This window comes from Aythya ferina (assembly GCF_964211825.1).
Source record: "Aythya ferina genome assembly, chromosome: 20".
In the NCBI taxonomy this organism is placed as follows: Eukaryota; Metazoa; Chordata; class Aves; order Anseriformes; family Anatidae; genus Aythya; species Aythya ferina.
In genome coordinates this window covers 11,408,504-11,432,954 of record NC_140318.1, presented here as the reverse complement: position 1 = coordinate 11,432,954, position 24,451 = coordinate 11,408,504, and the positions used below count along the sequence as shown (strand labels likewise).

Genomic DNA, 24,451 nt, shown 5'->3' with positions numbered 1-24,451 from the left:
TCTAGGGGGCTCAGCGCTTGTTCAACCTTCTGCTAACCCATGAGCTGCATTCTCAAGGAGGCTGAGCTGAACAAAAATGCCTTCTCCTTTACGTGCTGTATGAAACAACAGCTCTCTCAGGACAGACCTCAGCTTTGGGAAAAAAAAAATCATGTTTTTTAAGTTCAACTTTTTCTGAATGATTTTTAATTTAGCACCCCTTTCCACAAAGTGTGAGAATGCAAAAACATGAGGATGTGACAGAAGGCTGTCCTTTTGTGAAAGAATCCTGGAGGGACAAGCAGCTCATGGGCCTGGGCAGACACACCTGCAGTGGAGAAGAAGATGTACAGAGGCAGTTGTACAACAGAGCTTTATAGTCAGAATGGATTTTTTTTGATGCAAAATGGAACATGACCCAAAATCTTTACAGAACAGAAGCGCTTTCAGGAACACAGCCAGCTGAAGCTTGAACGCCTGCCTGTCTTCTCACAAGAGAGGCCACAAACTTTGGTTGCGTCAACTTTTTCCTCTCCAGGCGTGCAGAGTTTGAATTGTCCCATGCAAATTCCCCACAGTGTCACAAAAAATGTAGTAATGTTCAGAGAAATAGTGACTGCCAATGGAAAACAGACCTGAACAATATACTGCTCATGCAGCAAACTTAGTTCATTTTATAGGGAAACAGTTATATGTGCATTTTGGGGGCTGGGGAGAAGAAAAAGAAAAATAGAACAGATAACTGCCTGCTGTTCAAGACAACTCCGAAGTGGACAATGGATCAAAAGAACACCTTGCTTTGTGGGGATGTAGTAGCAAATCCCAGCTTGGATACCACGGCTAACAATTCACAACAGAAAGGGGAGGGAGAACAAAACCAAACCTCAGATCAACCTGGATGCAACAGGCTAATGGAATGCACAGAACCTGGAGGGAGCTTCACTGTCCAAGCTGCAAAAGGGACCCAGAACCAAAACAGAGGTGGGTATGGAGAGCTAACAAACTCCACCAAACATGGTGGTGACTCACTGAGACACAGGCAAGTGTGAACAGCTGGCTTGTAGTGCCTATCCAACTGCAGCCTGCACTGCTGAAGAGGCACCAATCCAAAAGTTCAAAGCAAAAATTGAAAGACTTCCCAAACTCATGGGATAGGAGGAGGCTCTCCAGTTGGGGCAGGGAATGGCAGCACGCTGGCTGTTGGGAGGCTTGGCCCAGTAAACACAGCTGCGATATTGACAAATTGGACCAGGAAAGGTCGTCTGAGCTACAGTGGTTGTTCCTCTCAGTGTAGAGAGGCGGTTGGTGCTGTACAGCCTGACTGTAAAATGCCTGAGAAGCAAATGCCTTGCCATGCTAACGCTGCTCTGTAGACAGTTCTGAAGCTCTGGATATCTTCATTTCCATGAGAGTCATGTCCCTGAGAGGTACCAAAAGGAAGGGATTCTAGTGTATGCAAATTCAAGGGTGGGAAATGCAGAAAAGCACTGTTTTTTCCCTCTCTTCTTCAAGTTAGCTTTGCACTTTGCATTGTTTTCCCAAACTGCATAGCAGTTTACATGTAGTGTCTGAGACACTGGGGCCACGGAAGTCAATGGGGCTTCATGAATTCCAACAGCAACACCAGTGAGTGCTAATTAAGCTGCTGTGCAGAAAGGTCCCTTTCAAAGGACTCCAAAATCACACACGCTCTCTCTCTGGTCCTGTGGCTGCTGTTTTATAGAGCTGTATCATAGCATGATCTGCTTGATTTAAAGCATCAACTGCTGGGTGGAGCAATGGCCAATACCACCTTTCTCATTAAAAAATAGGAAGAATAAAAAGTTAAAGACTTGAGACAGGCGAGCACAATTGCATTCATGCAGCATGTTTTGTTGCACTCCTCTTAATAAGACAGAAACTTCAGGTGTGCAGGAGTGGCATATAACAGGGGTGGAGCTGGAAGCAGGTCCCTTTCACCCCCACACCCTGCCAGCTACCAAACAGGGCATCTCTGGAAGGAGACAAAATGACAGCCTGGAAGCGGGCCTGGGAACCACGCCCTAAACCTTCCCCTTACTCAAGTACATCTCAGCTGCATTTTCTTTGTGTAACGAACACACCAGAACAGCACACACAGATGTAAAGCTTTTGTTCTGCCAGATCTGTTTTGAGTGAATACATGTCAAAAAGCTTTACATATCTGCATCTGTCCTGGTGTGACCTGTAAGAAAAGATGGAGACAACCATGACAGAAGAGTCCGCTGCTTGTACAGGTAGCCAGCCTACAGCTCCTCATAGTCCCCACCTCCTCGTGGCTTGCTCATGCTGGCTCCTCCTCCAAGAAAAGCCTCCAGTTCATCTATCTCATTGTTTTTCTCCTTGCTTCTCTTCTTCTTTTTCTTTTTCTCCTCTTTGCTCTCCTCCTTCTCTTTGCTCTTCTTGTGTTTGCTTTTCTTTTTCACAGACTTTTCCTCTTCCTGCAAAATGAGAAAATTGTAATTAGTAAATCCTCTGAGCATGCCAGTAACCCAGCATATATCACCCTGAAACTTGGCTCTGATGGGAACCTTACTTAGGGAGAAGCATCTACCACCAAGGCTGGCTGGGACCCTTCTGTGAGTTTGGACAGAAGAGAAGAAAGACCATCTGTTTTTTATGTAGCAATGGTCTGTCAGGCAGTTTGTGTCTGACAATACCACATTACTGGACAAGCAGAAATGTCACAGATAAAGCCTCCTGCAGACTTCCCTCACTGTCTCTGAGATTAGCTCTGACTGGGATCACCCTCTGTTTGGAAAAAGCCATGGTGCTATAACATACTCCAATCAGCAGAGATGCCTTACTCTAGTTAATTTTTCATTTTACAAACTCACACACTGCCTTTTTAAAAGCCAACTGTTCTAAAAGTTTGCTTTTAAGCTGCAAAGTGGTTAATGGTCTGCAGAGCCCATGGAGCACAGCTCTGGCTGCAGGATGCCATAATGGAAGGCAGTCCACCCAGTGCACAGTGCACACTGTAGGTAGCTACCCCTTTCCTTGGCTGCTAAACAGTATCACTGAATCACAGAATCGTCTACGTTGGAAGAGACCTCCAAGATCACCTAGTCCAACCTCTGACCTAACACCAACCAGTCCTCCACTAAACCATATCCCTTAGCTCTACATCTACATGTCCTTTAAAGACCTCCAGGGATGGTGACTCAGCCACTTCCCTGGGCAGCCCATTCCAATGCCTCACAACCCTTTCAGTAAAGAAGCTTTTCCTAATATCCAACCTAAACCTCCCCTGGCGCAACTCTAGCCCATTCCCCCTCATCCTGTTGCCAGGCACATGGGAGAACAGACCAACCCCCACCTCGCTACAGCCTCCTTTGATGTGCCTATGATATATGGCAGATCAACTCTGACGAATTAAATAGTACCTCTTTGCTTTTCTTTTTCTTCTTCTTTTTTTCCTTAGAAGCATGTTTATCTGTTCGAATAAACAAACAAACAAAAAATATTGTTTTAAATCATCACAAACCACAAGCCATGTGATTCTGCCCTGACCTATTCCTCAGAACAAAATGCTGTCCTGAAGCCACATGCAAAGGCAATCCTTATTTCTCCGGACAAACTGTAACTCCTTAGAAACTAACACAGGTTCCAGCAACAGGTCCTAATTTGACTAGATGTAGCTAGTTTAATTATGACCATTATATTGTCTATCTTATTTTGTGTTATGAACATCTGGGTCTTCACTGTATCACAGCCACTGAAGAAACAAATACAGGGACCAGACCTGCAAACTGGTCTAAAGGCCAAACTGGGCACCAGGCTATTAATTCCCAAACTGAAGAAGAGCTGCTGGGAACAATTTGCCTCTGGCCACTTAATACTTGAAGGCATATGGAAATCCCATTGGAGCAGACTAGCAGGCTAGTACTGGTTGTTCAAGCTGCGTATGGAAATTATGTCACCCTGAGGCCAAAGTGCCACTGTTGCAGTTCTGCTCTACATCAGTGGCTATTTTCACTGTGTCAAATGAGCCCCAGAACCTATCATTGTCAAAACATTTGTCCCAGACCATCGTGGCTGATAGCTCAGCCACTGATTTGACTGCTGAACTTCCACTGACTTTGCACAGACTCCTTGAACAGCAGAGTATTTATTTGGCTTTACATAGGAGGCTTTGTAGCTGCACCACTTTTCACAAGGTGGTATTTGATACCTATGTAGTCTTTCCCTCAGTTGATATGTAAATTCAAGTCAGCCATTGAGAACCCTAATTGCTGGTCAAGCTCCAACTGACTGGATTACCAAGGTATGTTTTTATACTTATCCCAGACAGAGGAGATAGGAGGAACCCACACTGGATTATTAAAAGTGCTAAATGGAAGTTTAATTATTGACCTGGGCCTCTGCAGATACATTTCTACCTATTCCTAGTTGTGCTGCTCAGCAACAAAAAGTCACAAGCCAATGAAACCATCACTGCCTGTAATACCTTACTTATACTTCTGTAATACCTTTTCAATGATAAACCTCACTTAGGTCACTTCTGTCTCCCCTTAAATTTTTAACTTTTCATCTTTCTGGGTGACATCAGGGACAGATGCTTTGCAGTAATGCCAAGAGAGCAGAAATCATTTGCACAACTAAAATTTGTTCCCTCAGAAGACTGAGGGAAAATAAAAAGCCCAAGGAGTGCTTAGGTTATAACCAGAAACTCACCCCAACTTTCCCCAAAGTAGACGAGGAAACTGGCAGGGTAAGTCCAAACATTTTGCTCACATTGATCCAAATTCTCGAGGAGGTGGACAGTGCAATGCTGAGCATCAGTTCCCAGGCATGCAAAGTTAAACAGGAAGCCTTACAGAAGCAGCTCGTGAAAGATGTGCTCCTGCTTCCAGCTGGGACAGAAATAATACATGGCTTATGCCATGCATGAGCCAAGTTCTCCCAACCCCCATGGGGAAAAACAAAAAGTTATTTATGTTGTGTTAAACCACATTAAAGACTCACATAGGGCACTGCATGAAGTTGCATGGTATTTTATTTAGCGCAAATTGGTTTGCTTACACCCTGGAACTACTTTGGGAAAAACTAGACACCTGAAAAACAAAATCAGCAAGAGTGGAAATGTGGTGTGACCGTTACCTTCTTCACTGCTCTCCTTGGGACCAGTTTCTTCCAAACCCAAACCAAAGAGATCTGAGTCATTTTTCAGTTTAAAGGAGTGGACTGTTGATTTCACAGGCTGGGGTGGCTTTGCCAATGAGGCATCATCATCAGATATTTCAGAGAGATCTTCCCGGACAGGGAATTCATCCTAGAGACAACAAGAAAAGACCAACAACGCAGACAGGTCTTTCAAACAAAAATCTCTAAATATTTTGTATACAGAGATGTCAGCATGTGCGGAGGAGGGAAGGAAATGGTAGCTGAACTGAGCTGTTATTGCCTGAAAATCAATGACTATGATACTGTAAGCTCTATCTATTTCTTGCTACGGTAAAATGGCTAGATAGCATTGATCCTGGAAAGCAAACTCTGACAACTTATCATTCGTGACACCAAAATCAAAGACTCAACTGTGTTAGCTCAACAGCACCAGCCTTTACTTGCCCTGGTGAGGCACCTCAGTTTTGGGGAAAATAAATCTAAATAGCTGAAAACAACTCCAGATTTGACAGACAAAACCTTCCTGTGTAGCTCTGGGGGGTCTAGCACACCAGAGGCAACATGCAGCAGGGCCAAGAAAGCAGTCTGTGTTTGCAGAATAAATCTGTTCATCAAGTCAAAAGGGAATGTGCTCTCAGTGAAAATTTTCCTCTTCAATGTGGGCAGAATGCTGCAGAGACTGGGTATTACCCCCCAAATCCTTTGCTTCTCTGCACAATGGGAGTGGAAATGAAGTTCAGTATTCTTCTGTACGTGCAACTAATCCTCTTCAGAATTTGTTAACCTTTTCTTTATATCCTCCAAACTGACCATAAACACCTCACTCTGCTGATGATTTAGGCAATGTTCCCCTCCTCCTTGCTTAATGGTGGTGTTTTTACTGCTTCACCTTACCAGTACACCTTGTACTTGAAAAGCATTCATAAGCATTCATAAGTTCTGGAGCATCTCCCTAACACTGTTGCAACAGCAAAGTTCTCTCACAAATCCCATTTCTCATCATCATTTGTTACATGTACCGTCACAGTTACAAAAAGTAAACTTACTCCAAATAGTTTTGCTTTTATATTAAGGAAAAGCAGGTACTAAACGAATGGAAAATTACTTTATAAAAAACAGCATGACCCATACCAAACAGTGAAAGAAACTGGGACAGCTGTCTTTACTGCAGGTTTGTGGAATGATGCAAACATATAAAGCACTCCCAAAAAACAGCTGGCCTAGACACTTGGGGTACCTGGGGTACCTCAGAACAGCAACTATCCATCCCAAATCATGACTTTCAGTTCCTACAGAGATTGCTCTGCTGGCTGTGAGTGCAGATCACTGAAATCAGCAGTACCTAGACTCACAGCAGCAAATTCTTATGAGCACAGAGAAGACGCTTGCATTATCTCGGTCTATAACACACAAGTCTAGGGACAGGAGCCGAAGGGACTCCTGCTCACATATATCATAGACATTTTACAGCTAACCTGGCTATAATGGAAAGGTTGCCCCTCTTCTTGGGTAGATTTTCCTACTTCTGTAAGGAGCTTTGCCAAGCAAATTTGGTATGGCCTTTTGATTGCTGCATTGACTCTAAGGAGCTCACTTTTTCTCTCTCTCTAGCATGCACATGCTTCTACATATTAAACTTCATGTGAAAATCCACCAGCTTAGTATTTCATACTTTCCACACTACTTGACCGACCACACTCTGGATTTACTCAGAATAAACAGCACATTAAAATCTGTGAGCACAAACCTTGTTGCTGCATGGTTTCACCAATCACAGCGTTAGTGGGTTTGTGCTTAAATCAATTTCTTCAGGTTGCTTAGCACCTGACTTGCTGTGACTGCTGCTGAGAGACTGGCAGAGCAGATGAAAGCTCTGCTCAGTGAGATGCCTCAACACTTCAAGCTCAGCTCTGCAGCAGTGCACGGTGATTCTTGCATGTTATTTACCATTTTCTTCCTCTGGCTGTCAGATTCCTCACTTTCAAAGTCTGGGTCATCCATAACAAATGAGAGCATTTGAGTAGCTATTGGTCCCTCTTGATCACTGTCAGACTCCTCAGGCTTTTCCTCTTTGACCACTTTTTGTTTGAGAGCATGTCCTTTGCTTTGGGAAGTGGTCTTTGGGGCCTGGACTGCTGCTGGGGTGGTGGCAGCAGCTGGCGTACTAGTGTTGAGCTTGCTGCTGCTGTTTCTTTCAGACACAGAATGTGGAGGTAAACTGTCAGGAGGCTTCAGGTCAGTTGCTTTGGTCAGTACTGCTTCACTCTGTGGTTTCACAGAATTTCTGGAAGACCTGAGAAGAAAAAAACAAGTTGACAGAGCCTGTCCACACAACCATTCTGTGATTCTGTGAAGCAAAGCACAACGACCAGTTAATAGCTGAACATGCCTCAAGGGCTTCAATGTGCATCTCAACAGGAGATGTAAGAGATGTAGCTCATCCTGTGTGTGTCTGTATGTGCGTTTGAACACACAACACTCAGATGGTGTAAGTATTTCTGGCAGTGAGTCAAATGCTGAATGTTCTCGTGTCTCTGAGAATGCTGATGTACAGGTGCCTGCATTGGTAGGCCAAATCCAATCATCCTACCCACAGTGTAGGGTATGTGGAGAATATGATTCAGTTCATCGTTCTTCATCGTCCATGTGGCGAATAACTTCCACTCCCACTGCAAGACTTGATACCTCTGTCCTCCTCACACTGCTATTAACAGACTTTCAGGAGCTCGGTTACAGTCTCTTGTTCAAACTTGAGAAAAAGGCTGCAGCATCCCCAAACAGAAATGTACCAGTGACCAAAGGAACACACTGCTCAAAAGCACACTACAATACAGCTGCATCACACCTAAGTAACAACAGCTACTAGTACCACAACCCCCCTAAGAAGATGCTGCATAAAGCAGTTCCAGCTCAAGTAAATCCAGATTCAACTTAAAGATGAAGGAATGGGCTCCAGAGATACCATGATTCCACAGAGCTGCACAAAAGTCAATGGCAGGACTGAGAAGAAGCCCAAGTTTGCCAACACAATCCCACACTTCAGGATATGTTTCATACCTTTTTTTTTCATGTTCTGTGTCAATGCTTTCATCAGGTACGAGTATGACCTTAGAGTCCTTAACCTCTTCCTCCTCCTCACTGGACAGGGTGATATTCTTGCTGGGCACTCGCTCTGTTGCCAGCATGGGTCTGCTGGGGATTTTGTCATCCAGGTCTAGATCGTCTTGGAAACCTGCCACCATAGGGTTCCCCCCAGGTGCCTCTCCATCACTGCAAAGTAGACAATGATTAGACATAGCACCCTGAAGACATGGTAGGAAAGACATGCCTCCCTTTGAAAGCACAGTGCCACTTGCCATGCTTTTATAGCCAATTTCAGGCCTACCTTTCCCCTGTCCAGGGCAGTTCTCCTGCTGTCTTCCTATTGTGTGCCCCCAGCCTATTGCCCCATTCATGCTGGACCTGCTCCCTGTAGGCTACAAGGGTGACACAAGCCCAGTACCAAAACACGTCACAGAAGGATGTCACACAGTGGCTTTTACTAATCAAGGCTAAGATGAGTAAGCTTTAGCGCTGTAGAGCAGCCTGTTTCTTCAACAGGGCCTCTAACAGAACATCCCTGGTCTAACATACAAGGATCAGCCAATTGAAAAGTGGGAACCACCTGTCTCGATGCCCACATCCTGTAATGAAGCCTGATCATATACTGCCACTACTATGGAAATTCACTTGCAGCTATTAGCTTCTTTGAATGATTTCTGTTTCTCTGGTGCTCCCTGAAGCAGGCAGCTATTCAGACACCATAACCATGCTTTAACATTTCCCAAAATAAATTAACCTAAGGACACACTTTTAGACCTAAGAGTCTGCCAGGCTCCATGAATACAATACAGCTATGTATTCAGAGTCATTTTGATAGAGCTTCACAGCTGAAATTACCAGCTGAAGGGTTCTTGTCTGGATTTCCCCAGGACTCAACAGTTTTAATACTTTCTCATGGATTTACTCAGGTCAGGAATACTGATATTTTTCAGTCTCAGCTGATGAACCTTTGTGTTACCTTCCCCCATTCTATTTGCTTTATCTGCAACAGATACTCAGTTTCTTCCTGACAATCTACTGTATATGATACCCACTCCACCGTCCTTTTGACTTGATAAGGACTGTACAAACACAGCATTCATTTTTACGCAGAGATTTTAGAGTCTTGAAAGGAACAACCAAAAACTACAATCCTTAATCTGGTAGATGGTGCCAGCAGACAGCCAGCACAAAGACACAGTGGAGGATGCTGCGCTGATGGGATAAGAAATGCCAAGGCCTAACACAGTCCATCTGACTAGTACTCACTTGGGCTCTTCTTATGGCCACTTACTTTTTACGTGTTAGTTTTAAAGAATAGTGTAGCATTTGTGACAACAGACAGTGTAGCATTGGTGACATAAGGGGCACTATGCTTATCACAACTAGCACAGTGACTACAACTACTGCTTGTCTGGGTAACAGCATTAAGAGCAGGACTAACAGCTGTTCCCTCCTGCTTTCCATGTTGAGTCCTGAAATGCACCTCTGCTTTCAGGACTCAGAGCTCAGCTCCCAGCTAAGCAGAGGCAGGCTGCTTAAGAACCCCTTCATTATTAACACTGCTGCTCTCATACTGAGCCAGAAAGGAGGGACACAGCCTGTCCCACACAAAGGAAAAGAAAATTGCTGTTCAAAGCAGCCTCCAAGTACCACAGTGGCTGGAGGAATTACAAGTGAGACATTTCTGAGGTATTTAAAATACTGGCAGTGTTTTCTCTAGAAATGTGCTGAAAAGAAAATGGAATCACACCTTAAAAAACAGCAGCATATTATCTTGAACAAGTGACACTGTATTTCTGTAACATGTTACCACTCTATTAAGCATAAGACTGTTCCTATTGCCACTGTCCTGCCACTGCACACCATACTCGACTTGCAGCTTCTAAAGCATTCCCAGTTTGAAGAGAACGTCTACGCATGTACACACACACATGCAAAGTGGGTCATCTCCCTTTGCAGTGAATACACTGCCTCCCTGTATAACTTCCACACAAATCATTAAGCGACAGCTTAAGAGCAAAGCAAAGAAGTGAATATATGTCAGGAAAATCACTGCTGCAGTATAAACAAGGCCTGACAATGCAAAATTAGTACCAGCTTGTGGTCCTGAGATTCCAGCTGGAAGGAAGTCAGAGCATGCAAAAACAAGCATATTGCACCACTCTTGCCAACACTTGATACACTGCCAAGCCTGCATTAGTGTTGAGCCAACATGTTTGCAGGCACAGGTACCCACCAAAAATGACTATGCTCATGGAGGTCTGTATGAGTTACTGACCAAAGAGTGCATCAGGGTTTCCTCAGAGCAAGCCCTTCATCATGTGCATGGAACAGCCTCTGGTGATGAAACAAATCCTGCTGCAGTCTGAGCACATGCTCTCAAACCTCACTTGACAAGTATCCCACCAGCCCTGCTGTACAGCTAGTGGATCCAGCCCCACCAGGAGCCATCAGAAGCCTTTTGCCACATTATTTTTTGTGGCTAGTGAAAGAGGAAAACAGGGTGAGCCTGCATGGCTACATTCCAGGAGATGGGGGTCTTCTAGTGTGCACCAAACAGTGCCCTCAGGTCTCCTTGCTTTGTCTAGCACAACTGAATACCACTATGTATAAAACAGAGGTGATACAAGCAAAGAACCAATTAGAAGTCCTTCAGATACAAGACATCTAATCAATGCTTATGATAAATGTCTAGTGACATGGAGAAAACTCAACAGCAATTCTGTTAGCATCAGTATAAACTTGCTTTCAAATAGACACCTGCAGCTTATCCACGGACCCAGGACAGCCTGAGCCAGCAAGAGGGAAGGGGCAGTCCAGAGTCAGACTAGCTCCTCTGATGCAGTCACATACACACCGGCTCTGAGTATCAAGCTAAAGAGCAGCAAAGTAAGTTCTGAAGCAACAAACTGGAATAATTGCACTGCCTTCCTAATCAACTGCTAAGGAAACTGATTTGGTGAGTTCTTTTTACTGCAGGCTGGAGAACCATAAATGCCATTAAACAAAGTGCAGGACTCCATTAATCTCTTAAGATCTACACTGGGATTTAGCTATAAGAATACCAAGAGACATCAGTACATGTTGAAAGTCTGAGCAGTTGTCTGATCATTGGGCAAGAAGTTCTTTGTTTCAGAGGCATGAGCTCTTTCCTTGCTGCTAGCATGCTTCAGAAAAAAAACATTTTTTCTAACATCGCCGCTCTGTGTCATCTCTTGCTCCATTGTTTAGCGAGCTGTTATGGAATACAAAATGAGAGAAGTTCACATAACATCACTGAAAACAATAACCCTGAATTCCCAGTGTAACTAAAATGTATGAGAAATACCAAAATTTACAACCTCTTTTTGAAGCTTAGAAAGGAAAAGCAAGCAAGTTCTTATACATGGAAGCAAGCACAACACTGAGTTCAGGACATGGTTCAGTTACACACCATCCTGCTTCTAATAACAAGAAGTAACTACCTCTGCTTCATGTATGAAATGCACTGTGCACTAAGGGCTTCTTATATGAGCTAACTGAAAGACTCCTGCTTACAGACAATAAGAAAATATATCTTATTCAGGTAAGAGAATTAAGTCGAGGAATATTTAACACAAAGCCCATTTTCCTGCTCTGTCTTACACGGTTCTTCAGTTTAGGAGATTACACTCGGTCCTAACACACCCAGAAGAAATGCTGGCAAGCTGTGTAAGCTTAACACTCAGATCTCTGCTTTAAAATGTTCAGGAAACATGAATGCATCTCTCTAGAACGTTCTTAGGCTTTGTTCCTCACTCAGATTCAAGGGGGATGCAACTTCTAGTATGTCTGTTTTTTAAAATCAGTGACAGCTCTATTAGGTTTCAGCGGTTTCACAGAACTGTTGTGTTCTTTAGGTCCGAGATAAATATCTGCAGCAGCAGATTTTGTTGCAACTACAATAATCTACTTATTGCAGTAGAGGATAATTGTTAGGGATGGTGCTTACAGAACTCTTATGCTGCTCCTGGGCACTGTGGGGTTTTAAGTGGGATCCTCAATCAAATCTGTTTTTGCAGGTGATGGACAGAATCACTTAGTGCAGCTCTGAATTTCAGCATGCCTGGTTTATTGTGGTAGGCCCTTTTTGGCAAGTAACAGAATGTAAAATTGGCAGGCAACCAAGAAAACTGTGCAAACTACGTAAGAAATCAGAACAAGACATGGACGCCATGCTGCAGAGAATTGTCAAGCACCTGAAATCTCAGGGTGTGCTGCAAGGTCTTCTCCCAGGGAAATAGAGCTATTCTAATAGTAGATGATTACCACTGTTCATCAAAAGATGAAGCTGTGAATGAGTGTTCTCTCTGTGCCCAGGGGAAGCCCAAAGGTATCTCTCTTTTTGCCCCAACTAGCTTGTGTGCCTGGAAGGCTACCAAGACTGGGGACAGAACACAGAAGGGCTTCATAACAGTTGAGTGCGACAACTCTACAGGCAAGGAGCAGAGCTCATTACACAACTGCTTGAGATGTTTGGGTTTTATACACCTATTTGCTTCCAATAACTGATGCTTATTAGAAGAGAAGCCTGTGCTAAAGATCCAGCGTCCTTCCCGCAGAAAGAACTGCAGCTAAAAAGCTCTAAGGGCACTCCAGGACCCAGTCCTTCAGCAAACCCCAAGAAGGTCACGCTTGGCTCTCCTGACATCTCTTTGTTGAACTTCTTATGGTCACTAGTGGGGTCCCTCAAGGCTCCGTTTTAGGGCCAGCCCTCTTCAATGTCTTTATAAATGATTTGGATATAGGACTAGAAGGTGTTCTGAACAAATTTGCCGACAACACCAAACTTGGAGGAGTTGTGGACTCGGCTGAGGGTGGAAAGGCCTTGCAGAAAGACCTGGACAGATTGGAGAGCTGGGCGATCACCAACCGCATAAAGTTTAACAAGAGCAAGTGCCGGGTCCTGCACCTGGGACGGGGCAACACCGGCTATACATACAGACTGGGCGACGAGACACTGGAGAGCAGCCCTGCAGAGAGGGGTCTGGAGGTTGTGGCTGACAGCAAGTTGAATATGAGCCAGCAGTGTGCCCTGGCAGCCAGGAGGGCCAATCGTATCCTGGGGTGCATCAAGCACGGCATTGCTAGTCAGTCGAGGGAGGTGATTGTCCCGCTTTACTCTGCACTGGTGTGGCCTCACCTCGAGTACTGTGTGCAGTTCTGGGCACCACAGTACAAAAAGGATGTAAAACTGTTGGAGAGTGTCCAGAGGAGGGTGACGAAGATGTGAAGGGCCTAGAGGGGAAGACGTATGAGGAGCGGCTGAGGTCACTGGGCCTGTTCAGCCTGGAGAAGAGGAGGCTGAGGGGGGACCTCATCGAGGTCTACAACTTCCTTGTGAGGGGAAGTAGAGAGGCAGGTGACCTATTCTCTGTAAACACCAGTGATAGGACCCTGGTGTTAAGCTGAGGCAGGGAAGTCTACGCTTGACATCACGAAGAGGTTCTTCACAAGACAGGGTGGTTGCACACTGGAACAGGCTCCCCAGGGAAGTAGTCACTGCACCAAGTCTGTCTGAATTTAAGAAGCGTTTGGACTGTGCACTTAGTCACATGGTCTAAACTGTCCAACTCCTGGCACCAGCAAGTTGGATTTGATGATCCTTATGGGTCCTTTCCAACTTGGGATATTCTGTGATTCTATGATAAAAATAACACAGCTTGGCCACAGCTACAAGCAAAATACTTTGGAGGCCAGCATGTTTCTAGCAACTACTGTTTTTTTTTTCTTATTTTCCTTTTTTTAAATTTTAAATAAAAAACATCTACATATATGTGTTCTACTGTCATAAGGGATGGTGATTCAGGCTGACCTGCATTAGGCAGGCACTGAGCTTCACACACAGCACTGATTTCAAGTTGTTGTGGTTGAACCAAAGAACACTGAATCATAACAAATATGTCAAAAGATGCAGAATCCAGATTCACAGACAAGCTGTGTAAGTGTTTAATTACTCTCTTAGTTAATCCAGTGGTGATGACAAGAGGCAGCAGGCATAGACTATTCTAAGCAGGTGGATACAGAGCCTGAGAGTACTCTTGGGTCACCTCTCAAATGACAGCCTGCTTTCAGACAGTTTTTCTGAACATCCTCTTGTCAGAGCAGCTTGGTATACCACAATCCCTTTCCTAGATAAAAAAAAAATCTAGGAGAAAAAAATAATAAAAAATAATAATTAAAATAAGAAAATCCAGCCTCCATAAGCTCAGCTCTCTCCCGTTTGAAGGATACTGGGAAGGGACAGTAGAAATGGACAGAGGAACAAGAAGGCCTTCCCTAAGGCTTTTCTGGAATCTGCAGGCAAGCATGGAGAGACATTTCCAAAGGAGCACAGCCATCTCCATCCTTCCTTCCAGAATCCTGCTGAGCCATGGAGTGCCCCCAAGGGTCCTCCAAAAACCACAGTCCTCCTCATAATGCCTCCAAAATGGCAGTATCAGGCTATGAAGGAACCTGTCCATTCTTCGGGCCTCTGCAGCGGCAAGTTATTCAATAGGCAAAACAGAAAAATCCTGCAAAGTGCATCAAGTTCCATAAGGAAAATACCTCAAAACCCTTCCTGATAAAAAGCAACCCATGGGTTTATCACTGGTCATGAAATGAAGACAGCAAAACCAGGAAGGTGATAACTAGCTTTCACTGCCATTCCCCTGATTCCCAGGAAGTAGTGTGTATCATTAAAAGGGAGACAGTAACAGACAGAAAGGAATAGGGGCAGCTAATTGCTCTGCAGTCCCTTTCTGAACAGTTGTAATGGGTTAGCTAGGCCTGAGCAATTATTCAGATTGCACATCCTGGTACATCCGTCTTGCTCTTGCTCCACCCTCTTTCCCTTACCTTTCACTATCAATACAGTGTTTAGTCTGTAGTTTCCCTTTGTCCTTCTGTGGAACTGGGTCTTCTAGAAAGCTGTGATCCAGGCTGTCATCAGGAACAAAGTCCTCCACACTCTGTACTTTTGTAGGGGCTTCAGGACGGGGAGGAGGAGTAGCAGCAGCATCTGTATTAGCAACGGTAGTTGTAAAACACTGAGTTCACCACAAGCAAGACAGAAATTTGATTTTTACATATCTATCCTGTCCAGGGCCCCTTCAGCACACAGATAACAGCCACAAAGCAGGACCTCTGCTATGCAGCAACGGAAGAGGAAAGCTATGAACAGGATACAGAAACCAGTCCAGAATCTCACATGAAGTCATTCACAGACCTCGTGCAGCCACTGTGGTTTACAAAGCACAAGGTTGATCCAGCCTCCTTGATGAGTCTGAAAATCTCTTTAGAATGGTAGCTGATTCTGCTGTACAGTGAATACCACAACTGACTATACCACAACCAGAATTTTGTACTTACACTGTATGCATCACTCCTGTGTTATGTCCCTTCATTATTCTTTCACCTTTTCCAGACTGTTCAGTTCACTCATTCAGTTCCTCTTGCTTTTTAAACTGTATCTGTCAAAGGCAGGATTGTTCATACTGTGCTTTTAAATGCCCTATGTTACCAAAAGCTCCTGAGCTTTTGCAAATAAAAATAAAGCTACTGCAAATAAAGATTTGCTTTAACACAAATTATGTGTAGACACACCTTTACCTATCATCAAGGTATTGGGACGAAAGACACTTGAAGTCTAGAGAGATTAATATTTTCAGATTTGCAGTATTAAACCTTTTTCTTCTGCCTGGACTGCACTTCACACCTAGGCTCTTTTGGGTGAGCTAGCTTTCTATATGAATATAGATTTTGCCCTTATAGCACAGCTTTCAGTTTACTTCTGCATACGAAAAGCAGTCTTACTAACATCACTGATTGTCTTTGGTCTAAGAAAAAACTCAGCCAAAAGAATTACTGCTGCAAGACTTCAACGGAAAGGTTAAATAACAGCTCCCACAGAAAACACCAAGTATTACTTTGTGATAGTGATTTTCAACTGCTTTCCAATTAGCTAGTCCCTAGGCATGGTCCTGTAGAGTTGCAGACCCTTGGCACACTACATAAATATAACAACAGATCACTTTTCTCCTTGCTGCTTTTTGCAACCCTCCTAAAAAGCACTCCAGAGATCCTAGGACTGCAGGCCACAAGCCTAAAGAGGTCTTGAGCTGGATTTGGTGGTAGACCACTAGCCTTTTTTCTACATATCAATATGACCATTTTTTTTGCCAATAAGGCATTTCTAACATTTAATCCTCTTTTATTGTTTGTTTCTGGATAGGAAGAGTCATAAACAAACTGGAATGGGTGTACTGTGTCATACCTGGTAACAGATTCAGGATGCAGAACACTGTGTACAAATCTAAAACTGAAAGATTTCAACATCTGAAACTGCAAATCATGTTCCCAGCACCTCCTCCTTTCTTTCTGTGGGTGTTTTGAGAGTACTGTGAGCTCTAGGGATTGACAGTTTGAGAGGGAAGGTATTTCCAAAGGGTGATTCAAACCATGTCACGCTAATAATTTTTAGGCAGTGCCAGCTCTGCAACTCCAGTCAGCTTCACAAACAAAGTGAATGTGACAGGCAAATTAAGGTCCAGATCAGTAAAAAAGAATGCAGCAAACCTCTCAATGCTTCTGCCCTGCAACTTCATCTAGCCAGGGTTTGGACTGAATGCTGTGCCACTCTGCTCCATTGTTTACTAGTGCTAAGGAAGAAATCAAGACTGTCTGAGGAGAAGAGCAGCCCATCTTCAAAGGAGCTTATTTCCCTGGAGGGGAATCCATTGCAGAGCCTGGACTTACGTGACCATTTCTGGCTGAATAACCTTTAAAACCAGCACTCTGCTGCTTGCTGTTAACACATAGGAGCCCCTTTCAGCTGCCAGACTTCTGTGAAGACAGTGCTTCAAATAGCTTCTCTGATGATTTTTCTTGCTATTCAAGAGGTGTATGTGCTCCTGCTAGGAAGCTGACAACTATTTTATTAGTGTCCCCTGGGTGCTTAGTACCTTCCTCATGAAGCACACTACAGCCGCTGTCCAGCTGGCTGGACAGCCCCTGTCCAAGTCCAACACAGAGACAAACAAAAACGCTGATCAGGAGAAAAGAAGCAAGTGACCATGTAGCTCTCCTTGGACACGTTGCACAAAAACAGGGGCTAGGTTTCTCAGACAACTGTTTGCTTGGCCTCTCACTGTGGAAAAGCAGAAAAGAAAACAGAGAAACACCCATGGGTGACACCCTGTCTACACATACCTGGCTGGGGAGGAGAGGGGTCTGGCGCAGGAGATGTCCCAAAAAGACGTGAAATGATGCTGCGCTTCGGAGGTGGGGCTGCAGCTGGAGGTGCTGGGGTGGTGGTAGCTGGTAGAGGCATATGCGGCTGCTGAGCCTCAGGTGCAGGCACTGGTGAAAAAGATGAGGGGGGTTCAGGAGAGATGGCAGAGCTTGTGGAAAGAGGCTGTGGTGGCTGTGGGGTGCCAGGGCTGGAACTGCCTGTCGACGTGGAACTTGGAGGTACTATGGGTGACTGGGAACCAGAGGAAGGGCTTTGCCCATTAGTTGTCGGTGGTGACGTGTGTCCTCGACTTCGGGCTTCCATCATTTCAAGGAAGCTGCAGGAAGATAAATTACAAATATAAGTAATGGAGAAAACATGCTCAACAGAGTACAATGCTGTGCTGCTTTGACTACATGGTGAGCTGGGAGGGTACAGGCCTGATTTCAGAGCTGCCACAACTCCCTGGGTCACGATAAATCTGGTTCACCCACGTGCACTAAAGTCACATGATTTGTATGATAGTGTGGAGAATCCCAACCTGTTCTGCACTGCAGGATGAAACCTACATTTGTAATGCTGCCGGGAACGCCCTGGACAGATAGACTATAGCAATGTGCCAGGGCTTGAAACTCAACCTTAAGTCAGTACTTGGACATATGCCTCTAAGGGAGTAAGTGCTACAGGAATGGCACATTTCTACATTCTGCAGAAGAGATAAAAGTGTTCAGGAAATCTTAAATACTATGAAAACATCTTCTTTCAGCCAAGAATGGATTTGTGAGGAGAATCCTTGAATTTAAAAACAAAACAAACAAACAAACAAACAAACAAAAAAAAAAACAGCTATCCAGAGGCTCAGAGGACTGACTGCAATTATTCTCACAACATGCAGATATATGTGCAGTCTCTTCCCTTGTACACACACGCCATGTGTGGGAGCCACTTGAACCAAGCAGCAGATGCTCTGAAGCAAACTGCGGTCCTGGTTGGATTCCTGACTCAAAGAACATTAAAGCCTGAACCATCAGAAAGGGTAAAACGCTACATCCTTTTGAAAAATGAAACCAAGTCTGATCCTGCTGCAGCCTCCTTCTGCAGCCCATTTGGTTAATGGTCTTTTCACAAGCTTGATGAAATGAAAAGGCTTTTTCTATAGAATGGTCTCAAAGTAAGATCTGTTACATGTAGCACGTCAAAGATATACAGATAGGATACCTGAAGCGTATCATGTATAAAATCTATCAAGTGTCATTGTCTTGCTTCCTTTCATTGAGCCTAATAAACTCATGTGCCCAGAGGCTCTAGGTCCAACTGCTTCTGCAAGACAGATTTGGTTGTGCTCCAGGCAATGAATATGTTGAAATGGAGACTGCTCTACAATGCAGAGCATGACCTTGTCCTGCAGGGAGTTCAGACAGACAGGCACCTTCACTGGAATGGTTTCTAAGCACAAGCAAACATTATGGGCTAAAAGATTCTACAACTTCCTTGAGATATTTTCTATTTTAAGGAGGAACCCAATACATGTTTATGAAACAAATTAATATACTTTATGTCCACAAGATGTCTGGAGCCCCAGTGAAAAACCCCAGGAAGCTGGTAGTTAAAATGGAAAAAACAGCTAAAGAAAGGATAAAGGGCAGCACTAAAAAGTGGTATTTGATAGGAAAGAAGTCCTTGGTAGAGTTCCTCAAGAGATAGCCTTGAGATGCATTTTAGTATTTCAGTAAGTGGTACAAAGACCATAGATATGTTCATGAAGTTGCAAGTAGTTCATCGATATAGAAGACAGGGACAAGAAAGAGAAAGAACTGGATGACTGTGAAAAGCAGAAATGTGAAGAAATTCAACAATGCAAAGGAAATAGTCATCTGCTCAAAGACTAGGGAACAGGTGTTCTTGCTCCAAGTTCACCACGTCTGCATGGCTAGGAAAGACTTGCCTTGCTCGTTCCAGAAGCCCAGGCCAGAAGACTTCAAATGCAGTGATGCCTGTGAGGAGCAGGATAGTAGCCAGGCCATCACATGGCCCGTTCTCTGCCTCTCCCCTGAGACTGCTGTCAAGGCAGCTAAATTAGTGCTGTGCTAACCTATCTGATGCTTCCACCAGGATCTTGAGCAAGGCTTACATGTTTATTCTACCTATGCTGAGTACAACAAAACAAGCTCCGATCAGAACTGCAATCAGAGCATGCGACAAAGCATCCATTCCAGCATCCTCCCTCCCAAGGGACTCGTAGCTGGGGTGAGCTGTGCAACAACACAACCCGCTGAAAATGATGCATGGATTTGTCACGTGACAAACAGAAAACACGAAGGATTTTAACTCTTGCACATACAAGTACAGATGTCTCTGTGGAGACAGTACCCAGGTTTGTTTGGAAGGTGCGCAATGCATCGTGCACAGACCGCAAGACTCTAACAGTGTATTTTCAATGCATGTCTTTCACTGTGCTGTGGGACCAAGGAATTACACATCACTCCTTTCTTGACAAGGTATCCCCCACGGCAGATTATGCACTGCATTTGTGGTGAAGGAAAGATAAACCACGGAAGGGTACCTGTAATTCAGCCCTTATCCAAATAAGTGAATGCTCTGAACCCACAAAATTGCTGCGGCGTGAAAAACTATCCAAGATGCTTCCCTGCATAGGATGTGCAGCTCTGCAAATCTACACCAGAAGAATTGAGTGATAAATTCCATCAGCTCACCCCTCCAAGCTTGGATTCAGGGCTCCTGATGAGCTGAAGGCAGGATGGCTGAATAGTTCTGCTTCATGGTACTGATGCCTTCTCCCAAATCCTGCTCAGGGTTAAAGACATACCTCCCAAATGTGGAGAGAAATGAATGCCAACTGATCTACATGCACCCCTATTCCTGTTTATAGCAACAGTGCTCCCAGCTGGAAGACCTGCAAGCTTGGTAACTGCTACAGCCAGCATCCGAGGTACTGATGCCAGTTCTGCTTGCTCTCTTGGCTGAGCTGAGCTTTCTGGCTATGAGCAGCTCTGCCAGCCTGTGTGAGCACCTAACTCGCCAAGGCTACATGCAAACAGAACTGAACAACTACTGCATTATTGATCACAACACTGTCCCACAATCAAGGCAGCTGGGTGACTCAGGTAGGGTCTATTAAGACTATTGTGTACTGAAGACTGTGGAACAGGATCCTGTATCAAGTACATACAAAGAGCATATGTAGTCATAAGAGGATAAAGAATATTGAGCTTGAAGAGTATTTAAAGCTGGTCCCAATGAAGTGCAGGACACTCTTTACAATATCAGGCTATTGAAGATTTACCGTACTTTGTTCTGTCAAAGCTACCCAGTTTGGAAACAACCTGCTTTGTTCTGGGCAAGTGGCCATCTCCAGAAGGAGGGAGGGCTGTGAATACCACCTGTTTCTTCTACAGAAACACACGCATTTTAAGAGCTGGAGGGAAAAAATGCTACACGATTGAAGTGTAAAGACTGTCATTCTTCCCTCTAGCTCAGCTAGTCTGGGGAGTAGCACACATGCAGTCTCCCTTCTGCACCTGCTCCTATGCCTTGCTCATCTGAAGGGCATAAGAACAAGACACAGCAAGATTATTTTTAGTAGAAAGGTACAACTGGTTATTTGGGGACAGCATGACACAGGCTCTTACTCCATCCAGCACAGCACCAAGGACAGTTCTGCCACATGCTCTTCATGTGACCTTCCTTATCCTAAACTAGACACATGGGCCAAACTCTCTTATGTGCCATGACAACAGAGAAATAAGCATGGTCTGATACCGGTTTTACATGTGCTGCATAATGCACCTATGCTGAGCTTTCATATTCATATCTTCTTCTGTGGAAGAGGTGGGTGGAAAAACAGCATTCATGAAAATGCTGCCAGCAAGTTCTCAGTAATTTTCAGGGTGGAGGTGTCTAAGCATCCTCCACACTTCAAAAATACTACATAATGCATGAATACTTTCTCTGACTTTACACACCCTCTTCAGAGGCACGATCATGGCTGTTTTAGGAACACAGCAGGCCAAACTTGTCACTTCTCTTTTTTCTCATATTCTATACAATCTGGCTATTGTGTTCCTTGTTGTATCCTTTTTGGCAGTCCTTTGTTAATGGCCTCACTTAAGATCTTACTGCTAAACAAGCAGTTTCATATTCATACTAGATTTTGTAGACCATTGATGCACAATTGATACACTCATGCTGTGACCTGCATATACTTGTTCTCATTTTAGAGACAGCAAATGTGCCATGTAAGTTCAGATGGGTTATCTGTCCACACCCACGTGGGTTCCTTGTTTGCATTTCAATCCTTCCATTTCAGGCTGAATAACAAGTCCACATCCTCAAAATCCCTGAATAATTCACTTGGTGTTGGGACTGTTCACAAGAGGAGACTTCTATGCAGTTTTAAAGATGAACATGATCTGCAGGAACAAAAACTCATCAGGGCCTGAGGTTAGTATTGCTCTGTGCACAGAACAAACCAAAAAAGGGTACAAAAGGACTCAGTCCTAAAATTGTCAGTGTTTGTATTCATTTACCATTGAACACAGGAGCAGCCTGAAGCTTTTTGGGTCCTTGTTCTGTTTTGTGATCAACTTTTCAAATGGATTTCATATGGTAATAAATACTTCAGGTCATTTTATTAATTGTGAAAATGAAGATTAATAAACCCTGTGACATTAATTTCATTGGCTTTATTGCATAGAAGGTTAGATTTCCACTTGTTCAGGTTCCTGAATGTGAAATTAGTTGTCAGCAGAAGCTGGACTGACGCTGGCTGTCCAGGCCTGATGTTCCATCCCTCCCCTGATGTTCCTCAGGTTTTCCATTTGACACAAAACTAACGGAGCAGGACAATGCCCCTCTACAACATTCTGGATACACTCCACTTTCTCCAGTTCTCTGGCAAGATCCATGATGATAGGACCAGGTGCGATTAATTCTTAATGCAGCCACACAAAAAAAGTGACCTAGAGTCCCATTTAGTACACACTGGCTCCTGATCTGATAGGAACAGTGACTCACAGCAAGCTGAGACGATAAAGGTAGGGGAAGGAGAAAAGAAAACAAAAGCGGGTTTACTTTCCTAACTGGTACTGCGCACTTCAGCTTTTGGCCAGTGAGATTCCAGACCTGTATTTCGATACAGCTGAAGATACTGGAGAGCATCTGTAGCAGCAAGTTCTCCTGTCAGACATTTGGCACTACTCTGTGTCATGGTTGTTGCAAACTTAAGGCCTGTGCTCGATGCATGAAAAACAAACCAGCAAACAAAACCCAAAACCCCAACAAATGACTTTGTAGTAAATAAAGCTGTCTAATACAGGAAGCATGTTTCCCAAAATAAGAGTCCTCATTAGGAGAGAGCAAACGCCTTTCTACAGTCACTGTTTCATCATCTTCTGACAGGACAGTAGCACCTGGCGCTCCAGGATTACCTGACAGTGCAGATGCCAGTTGTACGGCAGCACTGAGGAAGCATCTAGAAGGAGTTCCATCACTTGGCAGACAGACTCTACCACTACTAAAGTTGTACCCCAGATCATACAATATCTCAAATAATCTGCAGTTCAGCCTCTTTGAATATATTTTTGCAAAGCCTGACTAAAAGTTTGCTTGAGAGCTCTTAAACACCAACAGTAAAGTGATCTGACATTTTATTTCTTTTTCACCTCAATTGTTCATAAATTGGATTTCAGATGCTTATAAATCAAACAATCACATAGTGGTTTATAGATAGTTTCCTGAAGTTTCTCAAAACTGATTGTGAGAGAAGATGGGACTTCTCACAAAGAAAAACTTCAGTATTCCTTTTAAATAATTTATATTAATCTCTGGAAAAAAAAAAAAAAAAGTAATTCAAAGATAATTTTATTTCAAGGGTTAAGGATTCAATTATGTTCTTTAATATTAAAAAGAAAATATTAGAAAAAAAATCCAGCAAAACATAAAAGTTCATCAAAAGCACAGATTAGATTTACTTAACTTCTAAAAGCATTTCAACTAGTTCCTAAAAAAATATGCAGGAAGAGCTTCCATAATTTCCTAAAAATACTTCTCCATGTGCATCTCCATTCAGTGAGGGAACAGACATGCTGTAACTGAACAAACAATGTATAAAAAGTTTCCTTTGTGAGAGGAGATAAGATGGACACAACATGGAAAAACTGAGCATATTACAAATTCAGATGTCAGGAAAGTGATTGCTGTTTAGTAAGAATTCAGAAACTGAAAAAATGCTGAAATGTATTTTTAGCTGTATTGAGAACGTAAATTTTGAGACACCACAGGGAAAGCAACAGAGCAAATGGTGTGGCAGGCAGAGACTAAGCAGAGGGAAAGAGCTGGAAGCCTCTAAACATGCATTACACAGGCAAAGCTCGGCCAGCAGCTGCCAAGGGATTGCTTACATAAGCTGGATGAGGCAGTGTTGTGTGCCACCTCGTGTTTTCTTTGGGATACACATTTTAGAGCAATGACGTTTTGTCCTCAGGTACCCAGACACAGCACGATGAAGAGTTCTTGTGCTCCTTCTGTTCTCACTGATCCAAATTTAGCATCTGTCATTGTGACAGAGCAGCTACCAGACATGCACAGGGGTGAATGAAATAATTGAGACAAGCACTGCCACATTGTAGGCTCCACTGCCTGATTTTATGTCAGCAAAAGATGGTGAACGTAAGGAAAGCAGGAACTACCTCAAATGAGGTGATGCAGCAGCCCCACTGCACCCAAGGCCTGCAGCCCCCAGTGCCTGTGGACACCTTCCCCTTGCTAAGCAACTTGTGGTGACTGACAGCAACACTCCAAGTACCATCTAAATCCAAGAAGCCAACACAAGGGTGGCACATCTGCTAAGGGTCAACAAGTTAAACTGCATGAATACATGTGCTGCAACAAGAGGGTGTCAAAGTAAAACACGTCAGGTGCTCATTTTGACAACAACCACAGTAGCATGATAAACATAGTAATCTCAAAACCAGAGGATGGGCATCTGTCAAG

General features: G+C 43.9%; 1 protein-coding gene across 2 annotated transcripts in view; it reads right to left on the bottom strand.

The window, feature by feature from the left end:
- Positions 1–338: 338 nt before the first annotated feature.
- The window catches only part of RABL6 (RAB, member RAS oncogene family like 6), a 57,043-nt gene continuing 32,930 nt past the window's right edge, over positions 339–24,451 (bottom strand). For both annotated transcript variants that reach the window (XM_084494502.1, XM_084494503.1), the window contains 7 exons: positions 17,419–17,777; positions 15,067–15,229; positions 8,182–8,394; positions 7,072–7,417; positions 5,101–5,272; positions 3,384–3,433; positions 339–2,438 (listed from right to left, as the gene is read on the bottom strand). In XM_084494502.1, the coding sequence (XP_084350628.1) occupies positions 2,244–2,438; positions 3,384–3,433; positions 5,101–5,272; positions 7,072–7,417; positions 8,182–8,394; positions 15,067–15,229; positions 17,419–17,777 (1,498 nt within the window). In that variant the 3' untranslated portion in view covers positions 339–2,243. The remainder of the gene's footprint in view (positions 2,439–3,383; positions 3,434–5,100; positions 5,273–7,071; positions 7,418–8,181; positions 8,395–15,066; positions 15,230–17,418; positions 17,778–24,451) is intronic.